At 39.8% G+C, this 22,757-nt stretch overlaps 1 protein-coding gene across 5 annotated transcripts in view; it reads left to right on the top strand.

The window, feature by feature from the left end:
- The window catches only part of LOC109854054 (eukaryotic translation initiation factor 4 gamma 1-like), a 39,072-nt gene extending 16,682 nt beyond the window's left edge, over positions 1 to 22,390 (top strand). For 3 of the 5 annotated variants that reach the window (XM_020426762.1, XM_020426763.1, XM_020426758.1), the window contains exons 2-23: positions 4,846 to 5,174; positions 5,252 to 5,491; positions 5,625 to 6,003; positions 6,429 to 6,595; positions 7,196 to 8,126; positions 15,796 to 16,625; positions 16,696 to 16,803; positions 17,022 to 17,540; positions 17,664 to 17,740; positions 17,862 to 18,021; positions 18,162 to 18,426; positions 18,520 to 18,617; positions 18,885 to 19,051; positions 19,277 to 19,326; positions 19,543 to 19,769; positions 20,054 to 20,226; positions 20,494 to 20,573; positions 20,780 to 21,006; positions 21,190 to 21,330; positions 21,415 to 21,490; positions 21,606 to 21,755; positions 21,885 to 22,390. In XM_020426762.1, the coding sequence (XP_020282351.1) occupies positions 4,846 to 5,174; positions 5,252 to 5,491; positions 5,625 to 6,003; positions 6,429 to 6,595; positions 7,196 to 8,126; positions 15,796 to 16,625; positions 16,696 to 16,803; positions 17,022 to 17,540; positions 17,664 to 17,740; positions 17,862 to 18,021; positions 18,162 to 18,426; positions 18,520 to 18,617; positions 18,885 to 19,051; positions 19,277 to 19,326; positions 19,543 to 19,769; positions 20,054 to 20,226; positions 20,494 to 20,573; positions 20,780 to 21,006; positions 21,190 to 21,330; positions 21,415 to 21,490; positions 21,606 to 21,755; positions 21,885 to 22,105 (5,615 nt within the window). In that variant the 3' untranslated portion in view covers positions 22,106 to 22,390. Of the gene's footprint in view, positions 1 to 4,845; positions 5,175 to 5,251; positions 5,492 to 5,624; positions 6,022 to 6,428; positions 6,596 to 7,195; positions 8,127 to 15,795; positions 16,626 to 16,695; positions 16,804 to 17,021; positions 17,541 to 17,663; positions 17,741 to 17,861; positions 18,022 to 18,161; positions 18,427 to 18,519; positions 18,618 to 18,884; positions 19,052 to 19,276; positions 19,327 to 19,542; positions 19,770 to 20,053; positions 20,227 to 20,493; positions 20,574 to 20,779; positions 21,007 to 21,189; positions 21,331 to 21,414; positions 21,491 to 21,605; positions 21,756 to 21,884 lie in introns of all 5 variants that reach the window. The other 2 variants (XM_020426760.1, XM_020426761.1) reach the window with 2 other exon arrangements.
- The last annotated feature ends 367 nt before the right edge of the window (positions 22,391 to 22,757 follow it).

A 22,757-nucleotide genomic window follows, 5' to 3' on the forward strand; every position in this document is an offset into this window, starting at 1 on the left:
GCAAAATGATTGTAATTTATCGACATTTTTTTTTCGATTAACGCGAGCGCGATATACGCAATCGGAATAACAAACTCGTTGTAAGATTGCTTTATAGTTTTGTGGCTTCTCTTTTGTTCTCGATTCGAGCGCGGAGACCGTTTTGCTCACAACTGTTGTATTTTTATCGTTTTTCACAAGCAATTGAATGACAGTTTTTTCTCTTTTTTTTTTTTTTTTTTTTTTTAATCACTTTCTCAGATAGGACGCTGCATCTATTGAGAAGCGACCTGCTGTACGTAGCAGACTGCTGTTTAAACAGCAGTGTAATTTTTTCACTCTTCAGTGAAAAAAAATTCTGACAAATTTAACATTTGGTTGTAAATAATCACGTATAATTTATACGCGAGACGGTCTCATGTATATAATTTACACGTAAACAGATAAAAACTTTATCCTCATACGAAGGACATTCTAACCGAGTCATCAATCTTGATCCATTACAAGGTACGTGAAAAAAATGATCCAAGTAGTAAAAACTGACAGTTTGTTATAAATAAATGTAAAGCGGTTGTTTGCCAGTGTAGAATCGACCATTCCTCGTATAATCAATCAATAATTAAAGATGTATAATAAGAACATCTTGTACACAAGAGTATTAACATATCAGATACACGAATAATCGGACATAAATCTAATCGTACACGAGCTGTATCTGATCGAGAAAATATGTAACTGCAAAAACATTTAGTTATAACAATTTACAGGAATTGTACTTGTGTCTCGCACACATGGCGAGAGAAACATGGCTTAAACTGTGATTACGGCAAATGTGTTTTAAATATATAATTGCGCGCGGACTGCTGATAATGTCGGCAAAACGTATTGAACGATAATAGTGAAGCACACGATACAATTTGCAGCTCTACACATATATTATACATATATGTCGATTCTCGGCGTATCAGTTCTTTGTTAATTTAGTTCGTTCTCCTTTGTAGCACTTGTGTTATCGCCAATCTTATCCGATTGGTAGCACAGTATATAAGTTTTCATATTGCCGATAGGAACGCGCGGTCGCAAATTACAGCCTCGCGCAGAGACTTCGAAACCGCAATAACATGACCCGCATCATCCTTGAACGCGAGGAGATCCGTGGACACCGATAGAGAAAATCGGCATTTACTTCCACTTGTCGTTCGCTTGTCACACACCGATCTTCTGGGATCGTTCGCCTATGACCTATGTGTGTGTGTGTGTGTGTCAAACGTAATTTCAGGAAGCCCCCGCGATCGTTGAACTTTTATCACGGCGTCGTCGTCGTCGTTGTCGTATCGGAGGGCGGTATGCGACAACCCGAGAGCACGTATGCGCAATCACGAAGCAGAATAGCGTGAGGCGCGTTATTTTCGAGCGCACTGGAGAGGTAGTTAATCTGACCCGGTGACCTATCTGTCAGAAGTCGAATCGTTTTGCGTCTATTTGCGGACGTGCGCGAGTTTCAGCGTTGCTCGTGTGTCCCCTCTCCTCATCTTTTTCTTCTCATCGAAACAAACAATTGTGTTAAAAAAAAAAAAAAACGCACATTTAGTATCGATTACGTCTCTCTTCTTTCTCTCAAATTTTGCAGATTCGTTCGTCGATAATTTTTTTGCTGCAAAACCAACTCGGTGGAGCTTCTGTTCTTCTACCTCTCGTCTCGAGACTCAGTCAAGTGTCTCCGTAAAAAAATCCGCAGAGATCAGTTGATGAAAATAATTGCATCGAACGTTATTGAGACATTTTCGAGCGAAGGTATTCTTTTCACGAATATCGATATATCGAGTAGCTTTGTTATTTAGGTTAGTTCTTAGCGCCCCTGGACGGCGCTTTAGACAATTCACGATATAGGTCAATCGATAAAACACTTTCCACGTGCCGCCACCAAAGGTACGTTCGATATCTTTTCCCTTCGTGCAGGTGTACAATTTCGTGCTTCATCTCGGCTTGTGTCCGCATCATCATCATCCCGGACAGACAAGTGACTGATATGATAGACGGCTTATTTTGTTGAAACAGTCCGAAAGTCACGAATAAAAAACTCACGAGTCGCACGTCCGAGTATTTTGCGAATTTTGTAATTTGTTTTTTATTTCAAGTATTTTTCCTCCGCAATCGCGCGCCCGTTGTTCGATTGCGATACGCGAAAAAAGAGGGGATAGGAGCACATCGAGTTCATCTCTGAAATTTTCGTAGGAAAAAAGTTTGTTTAATTACAGAAATGATCGCGGCGCGATCAAAAGATTTGACAAAAATTTATGTGTAAATAATTTTATACTCCGAGCGATAAATCTCGGATTTCTCGCAGAGACAAGTGATGATGCAACACTGATCCGTCCTTGACGAATCAGTCTTCGTGTGTCCCGGGAGCTTCCGGTTTTTACAAGATCGCTCGTTTATCGTGCGAGATACCCAACGTCGCCCGCGTTTATCAACGCTTACGTATTAGCGAGAATCAGCGGTACAACTCGTGCCGCGAGAGCGTTAATGACGTGAAAAAGTAGAGAGGAGAGGGAGACCGATATATTCCTGACGGAATGTGTCGCGACGAATGGTTAGGTTTCCGCGGACACAATCTCGTTTTCCCCAACTGATACAATACCGATGCAGCGCAGCGGCTGGCTGGCCACGTGGCTTCGCTCGCGAGGTTAACATAACCTAAGCTAAACCGACCCTACCTACCCTAACCTAATCCGGCGTCTCGTTTCCACTGTTCGAGTCGTACCCGCGCAGTGCTTTATATCCGTCTGCCGCACTCGACGCGTGTAAGCGCGCTCATTAAATGTCCGAGTCGATTTAGAACCGAGCGAACGGTGCACCGTGGAAGAGCGAGCGAGCGAGCGAGCGAGCGAGAGAAAGAAAGAGGAAGAATTATTAATTAACCTAAGGAGGTAAGAAAAGAGGAAAACGCGCGCGAGAAAGCTGTATCGTGTTAACCGCTCCGACGGAAATGACGTGTTGAGGTGCTCTACAAAGTTCCACGTTACAATGAAATGCTTTTTTACAATAGTATTTGAACGCGTAACTTTGTCAGGAATAATGTACAAAAACAAAAGAACAAGCTTGACGCGAGTTTTTTGTGTCGTTGTTTGTGCGAACATTTAGTCGAAATTGTCCCGAAGGCGAGTTTTGTACAAGCCTGGCTTATAGAAAGTTTCGATCAGTTTCGTCGTCCATTTCCGACATCAGGTTGTTTTTCCCATTATGATACGTATCATAACGCGTATCGGTCAAATTTCAAAGAGACTTAATCGACCAATTAAATTAAACGTGATGAAACTCTGTCCGAAATATTTATTTATTTTTAATAAGACAGAGATATATATTTGCGAAACATGTAAAACGATTGCATCAATGCCATTTGGATTACGTGTAAGCGAAAGTTAGCGAATGAAGGATGTTAGCGTGGTTGAATGCGTTCGCAGCGGAAGTCAGAGAGTTGTGAATTTGTTGGGAGTGTCGTCTCAAAATTTATTTATTTACAATCATTACAGACAAAAAAATACATTACGTCTCAACAATACACACACATACACGCACACTTTAGTAGCGAGTCCAGTCAGCAATCGATTCTGGCGCGGCACTAGAGAGGGCGACACCGTTTCCCCGTGGCCCCTGCCCACATGTACAAAGATGGCCGTCCGCGAGATCGGTTCGGTGCATTCGTTCACGTTCGAATCTTGCAGCTCCTCGTAATCGTTTCCCGGTGAGAGATCGTTGAGAACGTGCGTCAAGCTCGCAAAGAAGAAACGTCTTTGCGCATTCATTTTACTAGCGGTAAGAGAGATCCGAGCGGTGACGACTCGACAATCGGTATATTTTTCTTCGAACTTTAAGACGCGTATCTTGAGTCCGTATCGGCTTGTTCACTTCTTCTTCCTCAATTGTGTGTTGGTTTAAGACAAAAAATTGACGAAAGGAAAACGTTGACGAGGAGGATCGTCCGTCGAACGAGCGGAGGATTTTGCGTTACGCGCACAAATCGCGTGACAGATTGAGAAAGAGAGACTTTCGACGAAGCAAAGAATTATAATCTCGCGTATAAAAACGAGTCTGTCTCTAATACGTTGTTGACGCGTGCTTTTTCATGTAAAAAAAAAAAAAAAAAATATGACGTCAATTGCGCACATTGTGTCATACGCATTTCGGTTTTGCGCGAACATCTAATTGATTAGAACAGGAAGAGAACAGGGACGGGGTGTAAAAATATGTATGTCGTGTACGTGAGAAAACGTTATCGAGATACGATAGGCTTTTCAAGAGTCCGCACCTATTAATCTTTGCTGCGTAAGCTCGTGACGTCGTCTTCTGCCAACGCGCAATGCCGTGCTCTTTGTTAGTTCATAAATAACTCAAATGCTTTTGTTAATTTGCTTTTTTTTTTGCGCGTCAAATCTCTCTCCAAGAGAGTTTTGAATAAATAAAAATTTATTACACATTTTTTTCTGCTCTCTTTCTCTCTTTCTTTATTATTTTCAATATTATTCGTATGGATTTTCATTTTTGTTTGTGATTTTCATTGTTGTTCGCGTTTATAATAATAGCTTTCTGTTTCACGATAATTGCAACTCGTTTGTAAATAACTTGTTTTTGTAAAAGATGGCGAAAATGAAGAAAATAAATACAAAGAAATTGAAAAGGAATATGTTGTTTTTTTTTTTATAAATTTTTTGCGATAATATAATTTGTCACTTGTTTGAACCACTATGATGTAACATCACAAGAGGTGTGGTGTAACAGAAACTCACTGCTTACTGTGCTATAAAAGTTAAATGTGTGACACAACATTGATAATAAAATTGTAAAAATAATAAAATTTGCTTTCAGGGTCTGATTTCCATGGAAGTTACAGTGCCCAACCGGGTGGTCAGGTGGGTGGCAGTGGGAATGTAGGAGTACCAACGGGTAGAGGGCCGCCACCGCTTGGCGGTATACAGACTTTAGGACAGTCGGCGGCGGGTATACCGCCAGGAGGTCCTGGCCAACCAAATCAAGCATCTACTCCGGGAGTGCAAAATCAAGGCCAACCTACTCCAACCACTACACCACCTGTAGTGCCGCCATCTCAAGATATGGGTAAACAAGGACATTTACCGACCCAACCGCCATCTCTGCAGCAGGTTTACGTGCCTGCACAAAACAGGCCGGCCTCTCAAGTACGTAAGCTATATTGTAAGAATAATCCAGTGTTTGTTGAGAATAAACGACTAAAGATTTTGTTTTATCTTCGCAGGGCTATTACCAAGCAGGTCCTAGACCTCAACAGCCACGAAATATTACCCATAGAGGTCAGGCTAGCGGCACACCGGTGGTCGGGATGGCTGGAGTAGCTGGTGGCGGAGGACAACCGTCAGCGATATACTCGCATCCTGCTTTGCCTGTACAAAGTGCGATGTTCCTGGGGCAAAATCAATCAATACACGGACTCCATTCCCACCAACAGAATATTTATAACCACCAGATACCGATTCAGGTACTAGACAAAGACACGTTGATATTTATGTGTTTATTTTATACCAGAGGCTTTTCGCTATATAATTCATTTTTAACAATGAATTGTGAGTTAAATGCAACGATGTTAAGGAAAGTTTGTTACATTGTTTCAGTATTCTGGGCCCCGACATCAGCCTCATCAGAACCAGTCGTTTTTCCAGTATCCAACACAGATAATGCCTAGTATGTTTAGTAGTTACAGTCATGCCCCAGCTCCATCTCACAACTGTAAGTTCTATTCGAGTTTCGCGACATTCTGGATGTCAAATCAACCCGATGATAATCTTGAAATTGACTTGGTTTTAGATTATTTTGCCAACTCGATGAGTCTTACGAGGGGTAATACAAGTGCCGTTAGCGGTGGAACGCAACATGTAGCAGGACCGCTAGCAGGTACTCAAGGTGCTCCAGTTGTACCACAGGGTGCACTGCAACAGACGCAACCAGCGGCCCAGCCCCTTCCACCAATGGGCATTCCATTGTCACAAACTGGTATGTTGTATATAAATGGTATGTTGTACAAATCATCTTTATTAAATCGTTCTATTACTCGTGTTTTTTTTTTCATTTGGAATAAATTAACACGATTTCTTTAAAGCAATACCCTGAATTATCTGCAATTGTGTCGATTTTTCTTCTAATATCGACAATGTTTTTTTCGTCGCTTAGGTCTTGGTGATATGAACCGTTTATCGCTCGTATATTAAAAAAAAAAAAAAAACTATCAGGAGCGGCCGGCCAGTACGAGCGACAAGTGGCAAGCATCATAAAGACACGAATTGTTGTCAACGCTGGTCACAATAATATCGCCCAATTGCAAATTATTTCGAGCAGTGCTTTAAAGATATATAACATATACATATTTTTCGATTGATGGCAGAATGTATAAATTAAAAATGTTCTTCTTTTTTTTCAAGATGTCTATTCACATAATAGTAGTGCATCAAATATAAGATCCAGAAAACGAGGTCAAAATGCGATTATGGATATCGTAGATCCTCTAACTGGAAAGAATATTAGTGATGAAATTTATGAGAGTGTTCAGAGTGGTGAATCTAGTAATCGTCAAACACCACAGTCTCAGGTGAGTTAGCAATAATGACACGCAACGGCAATTGACTAGGAGAGTTCAGCACTTTAATCTTGTAATGTGATCTATAAATAAAATGAAAGAAAAAGAAACTCTTTTACCACAAAATGCACAAAAATATTTTTTATATCGAAAAACAAACTTAACTCTCACAGTCGATTGTTCGTATTTAGTATCTGTATACCCCGCCCAAGCCATGTCCTCTAACGAAGTAATCTCTTGGAAAATCTGAGTCAAACGAGGAAAACGAAGAGAGATGAGTTGTTATTGCGTGCGTGTAGACAAGTAAAAAAAGGTTTTTGTTTATCAACGGTATTTTAAATTTGATGTAACGAGCGCGATAAAATATCGATGAAACGATTTTTTCCCTCTCTGATTTGTTATTTGATATCAACACACATTGGAGAGGATTTTATGGCTGTAGGGGGTTGACAGATGTGTAAAGTCTTGAACGTTTATTTCGTCTAAGCGCTTTTGTTTTGATTTCTCTCGCCCTATGATTTGAGTTTGGAGCCAGTTTTTAGTTGTCAAGCATAATGCATGAACGAATGGCACGTGGCATCGTCTATCACGCAGATTTGGTGATTGTTACAGAATAATGGTGCGGAAGTAATAGCTGATTTCGCGGCTCGTGTCGCGAAAGCCGCGACTGAGGAATCTGATACAAGCGCAAATGAAACAGCGCCCAGTGCACAGGCGTTACAAAACACTTCTGTTAATCAATGTAATGCCAGTCCGCCCATGCTAAATACGCAAAAAAATATAGCTGGCGCTGGCGCTGGCAGTATTGTATCTACGATAAATAATCAATTGTTAGATACTAATAGTATGTCTCAAATCGACTCGGGCGCGACTAAAGCCGAGTCGAAGGCGTTGCAACTCCCAGCGAAGGAGTTCCAACCCAGAAGTGAAGCAAAAAACGTGACGATTGAGGAATCGTCGCCTGTCGTCGTACCGTCGGTGGTATCCGTTGCAAATAAAGATAATGTTTCCGTGCAGTTCACCGTTTCGTCTACCACTACCACCACCACCACCACCACTACTACTATTACCGAATCAACGTCAGTTGCATCTACGGTGAATGCTGCAGCAGAACCCGAGACTGTTGCCGTTGTAAGTGGAACCGGAAACGGACCTGTACCTGAAGCTAAAAGTGTAAACAACACTTCGGCCGTTTTACAAACGCCGCCGGTCGCGATGTACTGGACTAGTCTTCCTCAGGAGACTCCGAAACCGTCCGTTACTTCTTCAACAGTTTCTCATCCCGTTCCTACGAAGGAACCGTTTCCCAACTTGGCAGCCAAGACGTCGAGTTCACCGCCGAGGAGAAAACAAAATGTAACCGAACCGCCTTCGAGTAAGGACTCGAAGGAACAACGTAAAACACGTGAGAAGAGTCTCGGTTCTAGAGGCGCTACTCCGACTCCTGATCATCATCAGAAGACGAACGGCGACGCGACCAGCGATAAAACGGAAGGGGAAGCGCTTCCCAGAAATTCAGACATTCAGCAAAAACCATCTGAGGGTGAGTACACGATACTTGCTATTTCTGATCAATCACTTTTTTTTACTCTATTGCTATTGTGCAACGTCGAGAGAGAATTATTTCAATTGCTCGACTGTATATCTTAATATTTCTTTTTTTTTGCTCATATCTACATAACACATGTCACTTTTAAACATACAGAGAACTTGCATCGCTACATTTTTTTAATTTAAAACTTCAAGATTTGTCCACTAATGTATTTGCGTAAACAATTTTACTTTTATATTTTTATATCGTTGTGTGTAATATGCGCACACACACATGGAGCAATGTTGATTAGGAAAATACGCATATTGTTGGTAATCCGAAAGAAAAGTGAGAGCGAGGGATAAAAAAAGAAGTGAAGTGTGAATTGAAAATTATTTGCGCAATTACACTCGTGTGTGTTACACCTGTGACAACGCCTTGAACGAGTTTTACTCAAGGTAACCGCGTCAAATATCCTCTCTCTTTCCTTCTTTATTCACAAATGGAAATTTACTCGAGACGTTTATCTATCGGCGGTAGTATCGATCACAAGTAAACGTATTTGCACTCGTCCCTACTTTCATTCGTCTGAACTTTACACTTTGTGCGCGCTCACGATATCGCGCAAAAAGTTCCTCAGATAAGCGCAATTTTCAGATACATCGTTTACTCGAGGCTCAGTCCGTCCGACGATTCTCGCCGTTAATATTTTATTGTCCAGATTTTTGTTTTTTTATCTTTTGCAATGTTACTCGCAAATTACATAAATTTCCGTACATTTGACAAATTCGACTTGTCGCGAGTCCGTTCGCGATTGGTTCGCATCAATATTCATCCTGTAATATTTATGCAACAGAAAAAAAATTACGATATCGGAAAGTATCAACGCACTTTGCTTCGGTTTCATGGAGAGTTTTTTCGTGGAAACACGTGTCGCCGACACACCTTTGCGTCGGCGCGTTGAGAATCTCCAGGATTTTTCTGGAGAGGGCACTTTTTCCTCTTTCACATCGTCGACCTAACCTAACCTAAAACCCACGAGGTGTCCAAATCCAACGAAGGAGGTTACGGACGCGAGTCCGTCGGTCTTTCATCGAGCGGTGCCGCGTGCGTTTGCTTGTGCGTCGTAAATTTATGCGTAACTGACGAACGCAAGTTTCAAATTAACTTTCAACGCGAGTTAAACTTGAATTGCGTGATTGCGAGTGTTCGTAATTTTTTGAATTTGTGACCGTTGCTCGACAAAAGCGTAACGTGGTGTTGTGAACGCCATTGGCTCGCCGTTTTAAATGTTCCGTCTCGAAAGCGTTCGAATCGAACTCGATCGCCGGTCTCTCCGCTCCTACGTTGATTAACTGCGTCAAACACTGCGAACAAACGTCTACTATCTGTAATTATCGCGAAACTCGTTGAATATTAATCGCAGTTTTATATTTTACGCGATGTTTTAAAATTGGGAAATGTGTCGTGATGTCATTGTTCGTCTTCTTGTCCGTAAGTAGTGTTGTGTGTTGTTAGAGAAAATAGAGCCAGCACAATTACTGGTGCTTTTACTCCAGTTGCAAACCGTTAAGAAATTTCAAGTTGAAGCTCGCGGAACATGAAAAAGAAAGGTAAAAAAAAAAAAATGCAGTATTTATTTTTCTCTCGATTTTTCCATACGTATCACACGTACAGAATTGCATAATATTTATTTGAACCACAAAAAAAAAAGATCATTTATCTGAACCATGAAAAGACTGCGTATCAGTTTTCAGTCGGTTTTTGGCTGATTGATTTTATATGCTAGGATATAGGTTTTCTTTGTACGAGCGCGGCAATACACAGTATTTAAAAGCGAATGGCACATCAAACGCAAAACGTTCATTATTCATGAATGAATATGTAAGCACACATTTTGATGAGAGACCTCCAAAAGGAAGTAAGTGTCGGGTCGCAAACACCTTTTTTCTCCGCTTTTCTCGCAGTTTCCTTATCGCGTCAGACACGTGGTCGTCTTTCAGTAGTTTGCTTCTTTCTTCGATAGAAGCTCACCTATACAAATTACTCGAATAATTGCTTTCCTGTTTCTCCGACAAAGAACTCGAGAACTCAAGGTCATTTGTTGATCCGTGCCACAAGTTCTACAAAAAAAAAAAAATAAAAAATAAATCGTAGAATCGTATATATTTTTTGACGCGACTAATTGAAGAGCAGTAAAAAAGTAATCCGAGGTCGCTGACGAGGTTGATGTGTGACAACTTGTCTTAATTTATTTAACGAGTTTTTAATATGTGTTAACGTATTTATTTATTTTGTTCAGGATGTTAAACTGATTAACGGAACATTTTGTTTTTTTTTCTCATGTACATAAGATGTCTGAAAATTATTTGACGTAATCGGGAAAGCAGATTGAGTCAGTCTGAAGCAAAACGGTCATGTACACTATCCTGCGATAGTTGACGAGATATTAATTAATATGAATCAGTGAGTTAAACGCAGCGAGCGATGTGTGGCTTCTCGCTATCAGCTGACTGATTTATTGATTTTCTGAAAATCACATGGTTTTATCCCGCGTCTGCGGGATCGAGTTTGTTTCGTCTCATATTGATTCGTATTAGTTATGTAATTAATAACTAATGCAAATTTTTGCATAAAGTTGTGTGTACGTGACTTTTCCGTTCGGACCGACCTAAATCTCTATATATCTTTCCATTTTTGCTGTATCAGAAAGTTTTATACACCCCCTATTTTCTTTTATTTTTTATCTTTTTTTACTCGTAGAAATTGTACGTAAATAGTATTTCGCGCATATTCATACTCAAGTACCTACCCTCTGACCGTTACGGACGAGATTTGCGACTCGTTTGTCTACTTTCTGCCTTACCTGTGATCGAAACGTGCAGTAAGAATTTAGCGAGGCCATGGCGAGGCGAGGCGAGGCAGGGCGGGTTATATGCGCAGCGCCATGCCAAGCCGGAGACGGTGACGCACGATTGTGCGAAAATGGTCGACAAGCAGAGCGGGGATGAAGGAAGCTGGATAAGGTTAATTCGGAGCGCGGGAAAAAGGGGAGGAAGAAGTTGCGGCGGGTCTCCTTCGTCGTCGACAGTCCTCAGTAAAGCAGCACGTGCTGCTCCAAACGGCCGCATTTTATATTCCGCTCTCTTCTCCCAATTTCTGTCCCTTTTCTTTTTAATCTGTTTTTCTTCGTTTTTTCGTTGCGTTATTTTTTCTCTCTCTTTTTTTTTCTTTTTTTTACCTTTCACTCAACTCCAAAGATTGTTCAACGCCTCCACTACCAACAGTTCTCCCGCATTCCCGCATTAACTTGCATCTCAATCTTCACATTTCGCTCACGTGACCGAATTACGCTTATTACACTGCATTATAATATACTGTGTTAACAATCTGTGTATTTTGTACATATGTATATACATATTTTTTGTGTTTTTTTTTAAGTTGTGCGACGAGCGCCCTATACACGCATCGTTATTCCTTTTTTTTCCTTTGTTTCGAACTTCCTTCCGCTCTTGTGATTCCGGAGCAACAGAAATTTCGGGTTTTTTTTGGTGGTGCGAGAATCTGGAAATTACACACGAGACGATGAAAAATATTCGAAACGATCTCAGAACCCAGCACGGAGCAATTTGATCTGAGATATGTGTGTGTGCAAAACTTGGTAATTTTTTTGCTCTCTTTTTCGATATTTCATTTGCACGAGCGTAGGATTCTTCTCAATGTGGTGGGAAATGGTCGATATTTTAGACGATTTTTGGCGATCGTATGGTGCATATACCAAAGTATACCAAACTATAATTTGAAGACACTCGAACTATAGTTTGGTACACTTTGGTATATGTACCATACGATCGCCAAAAATCGCCTTTTATTCGGTGGCAACGTGGTTTCCGACATCTTGTGGTTCGGCGAAACGAGACAAGGTAACACGGCGCGAGACCAGCCGAGCCGAGTCGAATCGAGCCGAGTCGAGAGTCGCGAGACGAAGGCAAAAGGCGTGCGCGATCGAGCGAGCGACCGCTCGTCCGCCTGTCCACCCGCCCGCCCGCCCGCTTACTTATCATATTTGTTTTATTAGAATTTGTAAATTGCATGCGCAATTCTACGTGGCGGTTGCGCTGTGGTAATATCCGGCGGTTCGTCAACGACAACGTGTTTCGCTTGTCACGGAGATATTACTGCGCTGACATGGCCTGCGCATCCAAATCACAGACAGCGCGATTGTAACAAACGCGAGCTTGCGAGATTTCTTACGAGAACTCGTTACTCGATTCTTGCTTCTCAATTTGCAATAATTAACATCGAATCGCGTCACGATTTTTCGGATTTATCGAACACCGTCGATTGTCAGGTTTCAATATGTGTGGGTGGATCTTGAGTGCCACATGTACTTTTAAATCAAGCGAAGCATCGGATTGTTTGTAAAATCTTTAAATTTCTTCGATTGCGCGCTTTATGCTTGGAGAGACTTTTCTCTTAAAAATGTAGTCGAATTTAATCAGGATTCAAGGGAGAGAAGAGGAGAGACACTTCGTTGTGGTGTAGCCATTTTGTGAATGTTCGAAAGAGACTGCTGCACCGTGTATGATTGTGATTTTTCGGCACATACGCTTTTATTTGACATTTGCGCTATAATAATCATAGTTTTTTGAATAAACAATATATGATACATAAATAATATATACATATATATACATATGATCGTAGTTTTTTATACATACATATTCATATAAATCTCATAATTCATATAAATATATATCATTTACATAATTATGAATTACATTATAATGTACATAAGTTACGTTTAGAACATTATAATCTTTTTTTTCTTTTATCTTTTTACATCGTTTTAATATAAAGAAGATTCTCTCTTTTGTCATCTATTTTATTGTGCAATATAAAGAAAGAAATTTACTTGGTTAATCAGTTCACCTCTTTCTCTCTCTCTCTCTCTCTCTCTCTCTCTCTCTCTCTCTCTCTCTTCAGGTCGTTCGCAAATGAAAAAATAATTGAAACGATTCACATATTACGGTTCGCATTTCACTCAAGCGAAAGTGAAAGAAGTTTTTCTTTCAGTGAAGTTTGCTTCTCATCTCGTGCTGACGTCCCACCACCGCACACTCGCCATATGATCGCACATGCGCGGAAGGAAATTTAATCTTGTGACGTGTTTTAATGCGCTGGATCGTTACAGGAGTAGAAGAATTTCACAATACCGATTGCATCCGGTTTCGAAAGTCTTTGTTTTTATTGTTTGATTGTACAAAAATCAATAAGAAAATCGAAAAATAAAAACAGAGATCATAAACTCACGTTCTTCACGCGTACCACATAATTGCCCGGATATGTTTTCTCACAAGAAAATGCGCGTTGAATCTTCAATCTGTTATAGTTGATACGGCGAGAAGGAGATCCGACAATACTGTCGAAATTATCATTTGTACTTCGAACCGGTTAAAAGAAATTCTTTTGCGGTTCAAGGCTGCAGTGCGGTATAATGCGATACTACACATGTATCGAGACAGACACGCGTCACCGTTTTGCGAGAACACGCGTTGTGCGTTATGTTTATAAAAAAATAAAATATAAGATACAGTTTTCGTCGCGATCTTGAGTCGCTCTTGTTCGCCAAGTAAAAATTTTCCGCGATATCGAAAAACTCCGCGTGAAAGACGTGAGCTTTTAAAGTTTTTGTAAATCTCAGACCGATTTTGATGACGTCAATGTGTCTTCGTACTCGTCAAAGATTCTTCTCTCTAGAGGACGTGATAAGGTTTTTTTACCAGCTTAAAAATATTCTTGTATTCATTGACTGGCAGAAGATAACGATTCATTGGCTTGTTATTCAAAGTTTGTTACGTCGACAACAAGCGTTGAGGTGTCGCGTTAATATTTCGCAGTTGTGACATACGCACTTCGATGCGACACGATTAAATGACGCGTGACGAATCGTATCGGGACGTACGAACGATACCCATACGCGAAGCCTATCTTTCTTTTTTTTCACCCTGTCGATGCTCTTTGAGCTCTCAGCGATGTCGGACACAGACGATTCGCGCGCGCGCGGTCGTTTCACTTTTAATCTTTGAAACCGTCTCATCGCATACATATGATGTTGTTCTCGAAATTCTCAGTTGCACGTCACGATCTCGGCGATGATCTCGATGACTTTTATTTATCATTGCGAACTTTCGATACTTGAGATCGCCGTCTCTCGCTCTCAAGTGTGACTCAACCTAGTTCGCTATGCGATCGAAAAACGAATTCAAGATCGGACGGCCCGGTGAATGTTCGCGCGCCCGAGCGCCTAGATTAGATCAGCCGATTTATCGATCGCCAATTAGGACCGAAAAAGTCCGCGCGATCGAGAGGGAATTTCAAAGACCTTCGAGATGTCCGACCGATTTGGAAATTTTCTCGCTGTAAGAGAATCGCAAATAAAATCAACAGGACGAAGATTCTTTTAAGGCGCGGTTCTAATAACGCGCCGAGTTTTTGGTTATAGGTAGCTGTGCGTCCCGATCACGCAAATTGGACGCCTGGTGCGCCTGCTCCGGCGCAAACCGGCGAACAGAACTAATTTAAGAAATCTTGTGTCGTGCCTGTCGGTTTGCGCCAGTTCACAGGTTAAAATAGATGCGTGAAAGTCGACGGGCGCCGCGTCGGACCAGCCCCCACAGGCCTCCGTGGATTTTTCAAAGTGTCTGTTTCGACAATCGTTCGTTATCGTATCGATATTATCAAACGTCTTTTCGTCGTCGTGGTCGCGTCGTGTCGGGATTGCGCGAATAAACGGTGACACTTCGCGAATCCAAATTCCGATCATTCGCGACTCGGCCAGAGGTTCCGTTTTCCGAGTGTCGTTAGCCATCCGAGAAGCCAATCGAGAGAGCCATATGCTCACCGGATACACGAAAACGTTCCGCCTTGTCGACGAAGTTATTGTCAAGGATGCGGATTCTCGTATTTCGATCGCTCCTCGTCTCGTCGTCGTCGTCGCGTTTTCGTTGTGTCGCATCTACGCCGCGTTTGGCAGCGATTTGGCAGGTTTATAAATAAATACTGAATCAGAGTGTGTGTCGCGCGCGCGGCAACATCTCGAAACTCGAGATCCTATCCTCGAAGATGTGAGAGAGAGTGTGTACGCGCACGTGTACACGCGAGAAAAAGAAACATGAGCGATCGAAGAACGAACGCTGGCCGCGGCGGCCGTGCCAGCAGCAGCGCAAGATCCAAGAGCCGTAATCGGCGAGGATCCCGAGATCACGGTACACACGCAAAACGATCACTCGATGTGTCGATGAATCCTCGATGTGACGAATATTCAGATAGATGTAACACGAAAGTTATCCTCCCCCGCTCTTACATATTGCGACAAAAAAAACGTAGTTGCTCGAGTTTTCGCCACCTTTGTTAAAACCAAAAAAAAAAAAAAAGTCTCCTAACAACCGAGAAGAAAGGAAATAAAGTTCCCCCAGGCTTTTACACCATGTTAAATTAATGTTTTTTTCTTCTCTTTTTCTCTTTTAAACACAGGAATTTCGACTGACAATAGATAAATTGTTTATTGCTTGCGTCACGGATTTATGAAATTGTTGTCTTTTTCGAAAGTAAACGTCGAAGATGTATCTCACTTTTGTGTATTATCGTATTACGTGTGTTTTCTCTCTGTTTATTTTAGGCAAAAATAGCAACAGCATGCAGAAACAAAAAAGTAAGAACAAATTGAAACCACGCGATCTCAATCGCAAGGGTGCCGAGAAGGAAGGCACCGATATGGACGCTTATGTAAATCCGGCGTCGAAGACCGCGGTGGAGCCCAAGCAAGACAGCAAGGAGCAACACGTTCTTGCTCCGAAGGACACCAACAAGGAGCTGACCAGAGACGCGACCACCAAGGAATTAAAGGAAAAGGACAACCATGAGTCAAAGAAGGAAAAGGAGATCCTTCTTGCAAAAAGCGAGAACAAACACGCACCAGCCGAGGTGCCGAAGGAAAGCGCGCCAGTTTTACACGCCGCTGATAAGCCTCCAGTTAACAAGGAAGCGTTGAAGGAATTACCGAAAATAGAGGATAATATAAAATCGACGAACATATGCAACGCGCATCCTCCAGTTCCTAATGACGTCGTCGATCATGCAAAAGTCAAGGAGGATATTAACTTGGAGGCGCTGGTCGCGCAGAAAAATGAAGAAAATTACAAGGTCTCGGCGCTCCACACATCCAACGACGACAACAAGCCGGCGACAATAACATCGTCGACGGTGGTTGACGAGAAAAAGCAAGAAGTCGAGACTCCTAGCAGCAGTAGTAACGCGTCCATGGAAATGACGCCTAGGCAGCCTCAATTAAAATACATCTACAAAGAGGATCAATGGAGTCCCATAAACACCAGTGGGAAAAAAATTTACGACAGGGACTTCCTGATGAAATTGCAGTTTGATCCCAACAGCAAGCTGAAGCCGCCTAATTTGCCGAATCTCCAAGCTGTTCTGAAGGACAGTCTACAGGTGCGTTGAATTGCATTTGATAATGCTTCTTCGTTATTTGGACGGTAATGTATAATTTTTTGTTTTACAGAATACACACGGCAGTTCCATGGATTTGAGAGCGTTCAAAGAAACAAATCTGACTAGACATGACGCATTGCTGCCCGGCTTTGCCAAAACTGCGATAAGTGTTCGGCCGGTAAGTCTTTGCATAAACACGTGCAAGACAATTATATATCACGCGACTCAAAAAAGAAAAATAAACATGAAATACATGATGTCGAGTAAAGAAAGTAGTGGTCCGAACTCTGTTGAGGAAAAACATGCATTTTCTGATTGATATTTTTTGCTATGTCGAGTTAGATCTATAGAGTCTGAGACGCGATATTAATCTGAGACATGTATCTTGTTTTACAGCGCACGACAGGTCGAGGAAGCGAAAAAGGAAAAGTCAAACCAAACAAGCCAAATGTCATTCACATGTCGTTGTCTCTCAGAGAAGATGTAAAACTTAGAGAGACGGAAAATGCATGGAAGCCTTCCAGACTAAAACAAATTAGTCTGACCGAAGAGGAGGCAAAATCAGAAGCCCTTTATAAGCGCGTTCGCAGTGTTCTCAATAAATTGACTCCTCAGAAATTCCAGACACTCATAGAACAGGTGAAAAGTTTGCCTATTGATACGCAAGAACGGCTGCAAGGTGTCATCAATCTGGTGTTTGAGAAAGCGGTTGATGAACCGAGCTTCTCTGTTGAATACGCCCTTATGTGCAAAGAACTTGCGATGATGGAAGTCGCGGGACCCGATAATCAAGACAGCTCGATCAGCTTTAAGAAGCTTATCATAACGCGCTGCCAAAAAGAATTTGAAAAGAACCCGATTGACGACGTAGCAAGAAATAAAAGATTAAAAGAAATAGAAGAATGCACTGACCCCGTAAGCGTATTTGTATATTTTAAGTTATATACATTTATAATTTTTAATGTGATATATCTCTATATATTAATGTGATATTTCTTTGTACCGCTCTATAATTTATTTCTCGCACGTGTTTATTAGGAAAAGAAAAAGGAATTGCAGCTGGCACTCGAAGAGGAGGAGCGTCGGATACGAGTTAAGTCTGTAGGAAATATCAGGTGAGCAAATCGTTCTATATAAGATGACTGTTTACTGAACGTGCTTCGAAGAAATATCTGAAGATATATCCAGTTGTAAAAAAAGATTTTTTTAATTATCTCTTCTTCTTATCGTTCACAGATTTATTGGAGAACTGTATAAACAACAAATTTTAACTACAAAAATTATGCACCGGTGTATACGTCATTTATTAGATCAAAATGATGAGGACAACTTGGAATGTCTGTGCAAATTGTTAACGACAATTGGAAAAGACTTGGACTGCAAAGGAAGCGCCGAGGTAAAGTGTTGCTGATTGGATTTAATTGATACAATCATTATTCGATTCATTTACGCTGCGCGATATGCATGACAATATAATTTTTTTTATTTTTTTTATTTTTTTTTCAAAGTTTGTTTATTTTTAACTTTCTTTTCCAGGACATGCAGGAATATTTCAGTAGAATGCAAGATATCGTTGCTCGGAAAGGTCATAGTAAAATTAGCTCGAGGATTAGATTTATGCTTCAAGATGTCATAGAACTGCGAGCAAGCAGATGGATCCCTCGAAGAAATGAGGGCAATCCTAAGACAATTGATCAGATTCAGAAAGAAGCTGAATCGGAAAGACTCGACATGCAAGTCAACAGTGCTCCGTTGAGCACTCCGCGAAAAGATGACCGTAATAATGATAGGAAACGAAATCGTGAGTACAATTTCGAATAATTGAGTTAAAAACATTATGCTCTTTATTGTGCGTATGTGTGTTATTATTAATACAATAATTTTGCACGCTTAGGATTAGGCGGTCCTACTGACGATGGTTGGAGTCAACCAGTAGGAAGAGTTCGTCCAACGACATATTCAGTTGAAACAGCTAAACTAAAGAATAAACCAGTAAGTAGAATCAAGATTTTTTATTTTTTTCGTCACAAATTTCCTTATCGCGCATCTAGTTTAACTTCAAACGTACTAAATATATTCTAGATAATCCGGATCTTTTTGTTTGGTAGTGGCACAACATTCTAGATATTTTCTCATTCTGTTAACGCAATATATTTTTTACATGCTGTCGAGTTCCAACACACACTGATATTGCGTTACACTAATGTTGAAAAACATTTTAAGTAGTTTTAATATTTTGTTTTTTTCTTTTCGATACAGCCACCAATGGACGATATGCAACTTGGCAACAGAGCATCTTACTTGTGGAGGGCTACCACCCCGTCCAGTAGTTCTAATAAGACAATAAGTTCTAATAAATTCGCATGTTTAGAAAATATGTCTAACCTGGACCAAGATAAAAGGATGCCGCCTCTCCCACTTTCTGGGTAAGTTGGGTATTTTTTCACCACGTTGCTTTGAGTCATATGTTTTATGACTCGGTCGATTTTTTTTACGATTTAGTCAATGATGATACAAGTACAGACTAGAGTTTCTGAAATCTTCTTAAACTTTCATGATTTAAAACAATATCCTGACATCTGTAACCTCACGTTACAACTTTTAGAGATACGTCTCGAACAGCTAGTTTTATGTTTCTTCTTATTTTTCAGATCAAGATCAACGGGTCCGAGAGAATGTGGTCGTGACTACAAGTCTTACGGTATGTTCTCTTTCTTTCAATTTAAAATGTGTATATAATGATGTATTACCTGTCCGACTTGAGGTCACTTTTTACTCTTTAATTAACCACTTAATTGTTTGTTGCAAAAAAAAATCAAATTTATGCTAAAGATAAATTATTGTTCTTAAGTCCTTTGACAGATAGATAATGTTTTGGTACATGTAATTCTGAAGAAAAAAAATATTTTTTTGACAGATGGTAGAGGTTCTCGTAATGGTACTCATCAGTTGGGAGCATCGAGTAGAGAAAGTCATTCATTATTGGACAGTTCCCAAAGTCGAAACGTGTCGATGCCTCCGCCTGTGATGAAGTCTGTCTCGCAGTCTGGTGCAATTAGTCACAAGTCACCAATGACAGATCAAGAGTTCACGAAAGCGTACAACTCGATACTAAAACATTATCTTGAGGAGCCTATTGTTGAGGTAAGTTTCCTCTTAAATAAAAAACAAAATAAAGAACAAAATTTATAATGCCAGTCTTGAATGCACGTCCCTTGGATCCATCTCTGTTACCATAGGAGATGCTTGAGTCATTGGCGTGCAATAATATGCAATACCTTCTTTGTGGTTTCTCGTGATAATGTTGTATCACGCTATATTCACATTTGCCATAAAGAGGACAATTTTTAAGAAATTCTAAAATTAGTCAAAAACGTTTGTTTAAATTTGATATATAAATATATATAATTGTGATATTTCTCTTGTAGAATACTGGATTGGAGATTCAACAGAAGTTCGATAATGCGACTTTCGGCAAGTTCACTCGAGAATGTATTAATCACGTTCTCGAAAAAATGCCTACTGAGCGAGAACTGGTCTCAAAACTTCTGTCTCACTTGCTTAGACGAAATATTCTACCTCTGCAATGTTTCAAGAGCGGGTAAGTTATATTTCTTTGTTCGTACAACTTTCTCATAAATTATTTTATTTTATTATTATTATACATAAAAGAGAACAAAACAAGTCGATCAAGACAGGTGGATACTTAATGATGATATCTAATATATATACAGAGGAAAGGATAAAAATCTATCTTTTGTGTTATGTTTGCCAAAAGGATACTGATGCTTTATTTTTGCTTATTCGTGCTCTATTAACTTTTCGCTAAAACTGCTGTGTAAATCGTATATTTTGAATTGTGTTTCAGGTTAGACGAAGTGCTAGAAATAGTAGACGATTTGGTGATTGATATACCGAAAATTTGGACGTATCTAGCAGAAATCCTGTGTAAGTAATATATATTTGCTTCCTCTCTTTATAAATCAGTCTCAGCTTGAGAAAAAAAAAATATCTTCTATGATGAAGATCAGATATCAAACCATAGAGAAACAATGCTGGTTTTTTTAAGCTCAACAGGACTGACGAAATATTGAGCATTGTTCTCGTGCTATATGTTCCGAAATCGAAATTATTTGTATGTTGATATGTTGCAGCACATCCGATAGAAGACGGAGCTGTCCCATTGTCCGAAATGAAGAGTATACTTCTAAATTTAAGAAGTCAGGGCTTTGTAGGCAAATTCATTGGTGAACTTTTAACGAAAGTATCCCGTGATAAAGGACCTAAATGGGTTGCCGATAAATGGGACCAAAGTGGACTGCTCTTGAATAATTTAATAGACACAGAACTCGAAAATGCCGATAAAATTATCAAGGAATATGTGAGTATGATCTGTAAACGTATAAAACTTTCATAAACATCTCGTCCCGCTACTCGATGAAAGATTGTTTACACGAAAGCTACTGTACAGTTGCGTAAATGTATATTCTCGTCTTTTTTTTTTTTTTTTTTTTTTTTTTTTTTTTGTCAAATATAATATGAGCAATTCCGTTTTTGTTTTTAGAATCTCGAGTTCCTAACTGGTGACTATAACAGTGCCAAAGTCTTCGCGAGCGAAGAACTCCCATTAGAGAAGATTCAAGAACATTTGACGAAGCTTATGAAGGAGAGTGCTTCTTTCGACGAGATTTGTAGTTGGATAGAAGTACGTTTATTTCTAAGTTGACACATATGTTTGCGTCTTATAAATGGTTGTACTAACTTTTCTATAACCAACTTGTTATTCTAGCTAAAAGTTGGTGAAAGGAACNAAGACCCAAGATTCATACGACATTTAATGACTGCCATTTTAGAAACTACGTTCGGTATATATAATGCACTTTTCCAAATATTCACGTCTTTTTAAATAAATTCTATACTAAAATAGATCTCTTTTGCGATATTCCTTTTTTGTACTTATAATTCTTGTTATGTTTGCAGAAAAAGTTCATAATACTTGGAAACTAAACTTAGACACTCTTGCAAGTCTCGAGACGTTAATTCACCGATATGTCGANGCGAATGAATTGCTTGAATTACAGTGTCTTTACGCAATTCAAAATTACATGACGAAAATCGAGTTTCCACCAGGTGAGTAATAAGAGCACACGCTAAACTATATGCACAAGTGAATATATAGGCTCGCTTGTATATTTTTATATAAAATTTTGAGACGCAAAAAAAAATGAAAATTTAACACTCGTATCGTCTTGGTTACAGGTACTCTTATACCTATTATGAACCAGTTATGGATGGACAATATTATATCAAGTGACGCATTTTTAACGTGGAAATCGAAAACTCCCGAGGCAAAAGAAGACCTCGCTGGTCACAGCGTCTCGTTAGTTGCGCTTACATCGTTTTTCACTGACCTTCAAGAACCCGACGATAATTCCAGCGTCGAAGAATTATCAACTAGTGCTAAGCAAGAGGAGTGTTGACGATACTATCAATTACATTATTGTCTATTAAAAAGACTTAACTACGCGTTTCCCCGTTGAAAGAAAAATACAACGCTCGTAATGTGAAATAGCAGTTGTGTTTTTTTTTCTGTCGTAAAAAACAATGGAGAACGCAGAACTCCTCGAAGTATTGGAGCAAAATGGACATTTTTATGACAAATAATGAACTGTGACCGAGAAATGTGTATAAAATATGATCTATATACCTAATCTTTTCACAATTCTCCAACCAACGAGTAAGGGAAAAAAGTGAAAATGTGAAAAGGAAGAATAAACAAATAATAATTGTATTTCAAACACGGTATATAAAAAAAAAACAAAAGTTAAAACTAACTATTATCACAGAAATATGCAAAATAATTATATACATAATTTAATAAACAAGGTTAAAGTTTAAATATAAAGGAAAACAATTATGAAAAACCAATTATCGTGTTTATTGTGTAAAATTGTCTCAGCAGCGAAGTAGGTCGAATCGCTCAATAGAAGAAACCGGAGTATAATACGCGTCTTTTTTCCATGCTTGGAATCGGGAGGACTCAACGCTACTTCCAATTATTATATATATATATATTAAATGCTAAATATCACAGAAAATCACAACCGAAGTGCTTGTAACACAATTTAGATT

The sequence above is a fragment of the Pseudomyrmex gracilis genome, unplaced genomic scaffold (genome assembly GCF_002006095.1).
Source record: "Pseudomyrmex gracilis isolate BER0280 unplaced genomic scaffold, ASM200609v1 scaffold_58, whole genome shotgun sequence".
Lineage (NCBI taxonomy): Eukaryota > Metazoa > Arthropoda > Insecta > Hymenoptera > Formicidae > Pseudomyrmex > Pseudomyrmex gracilis.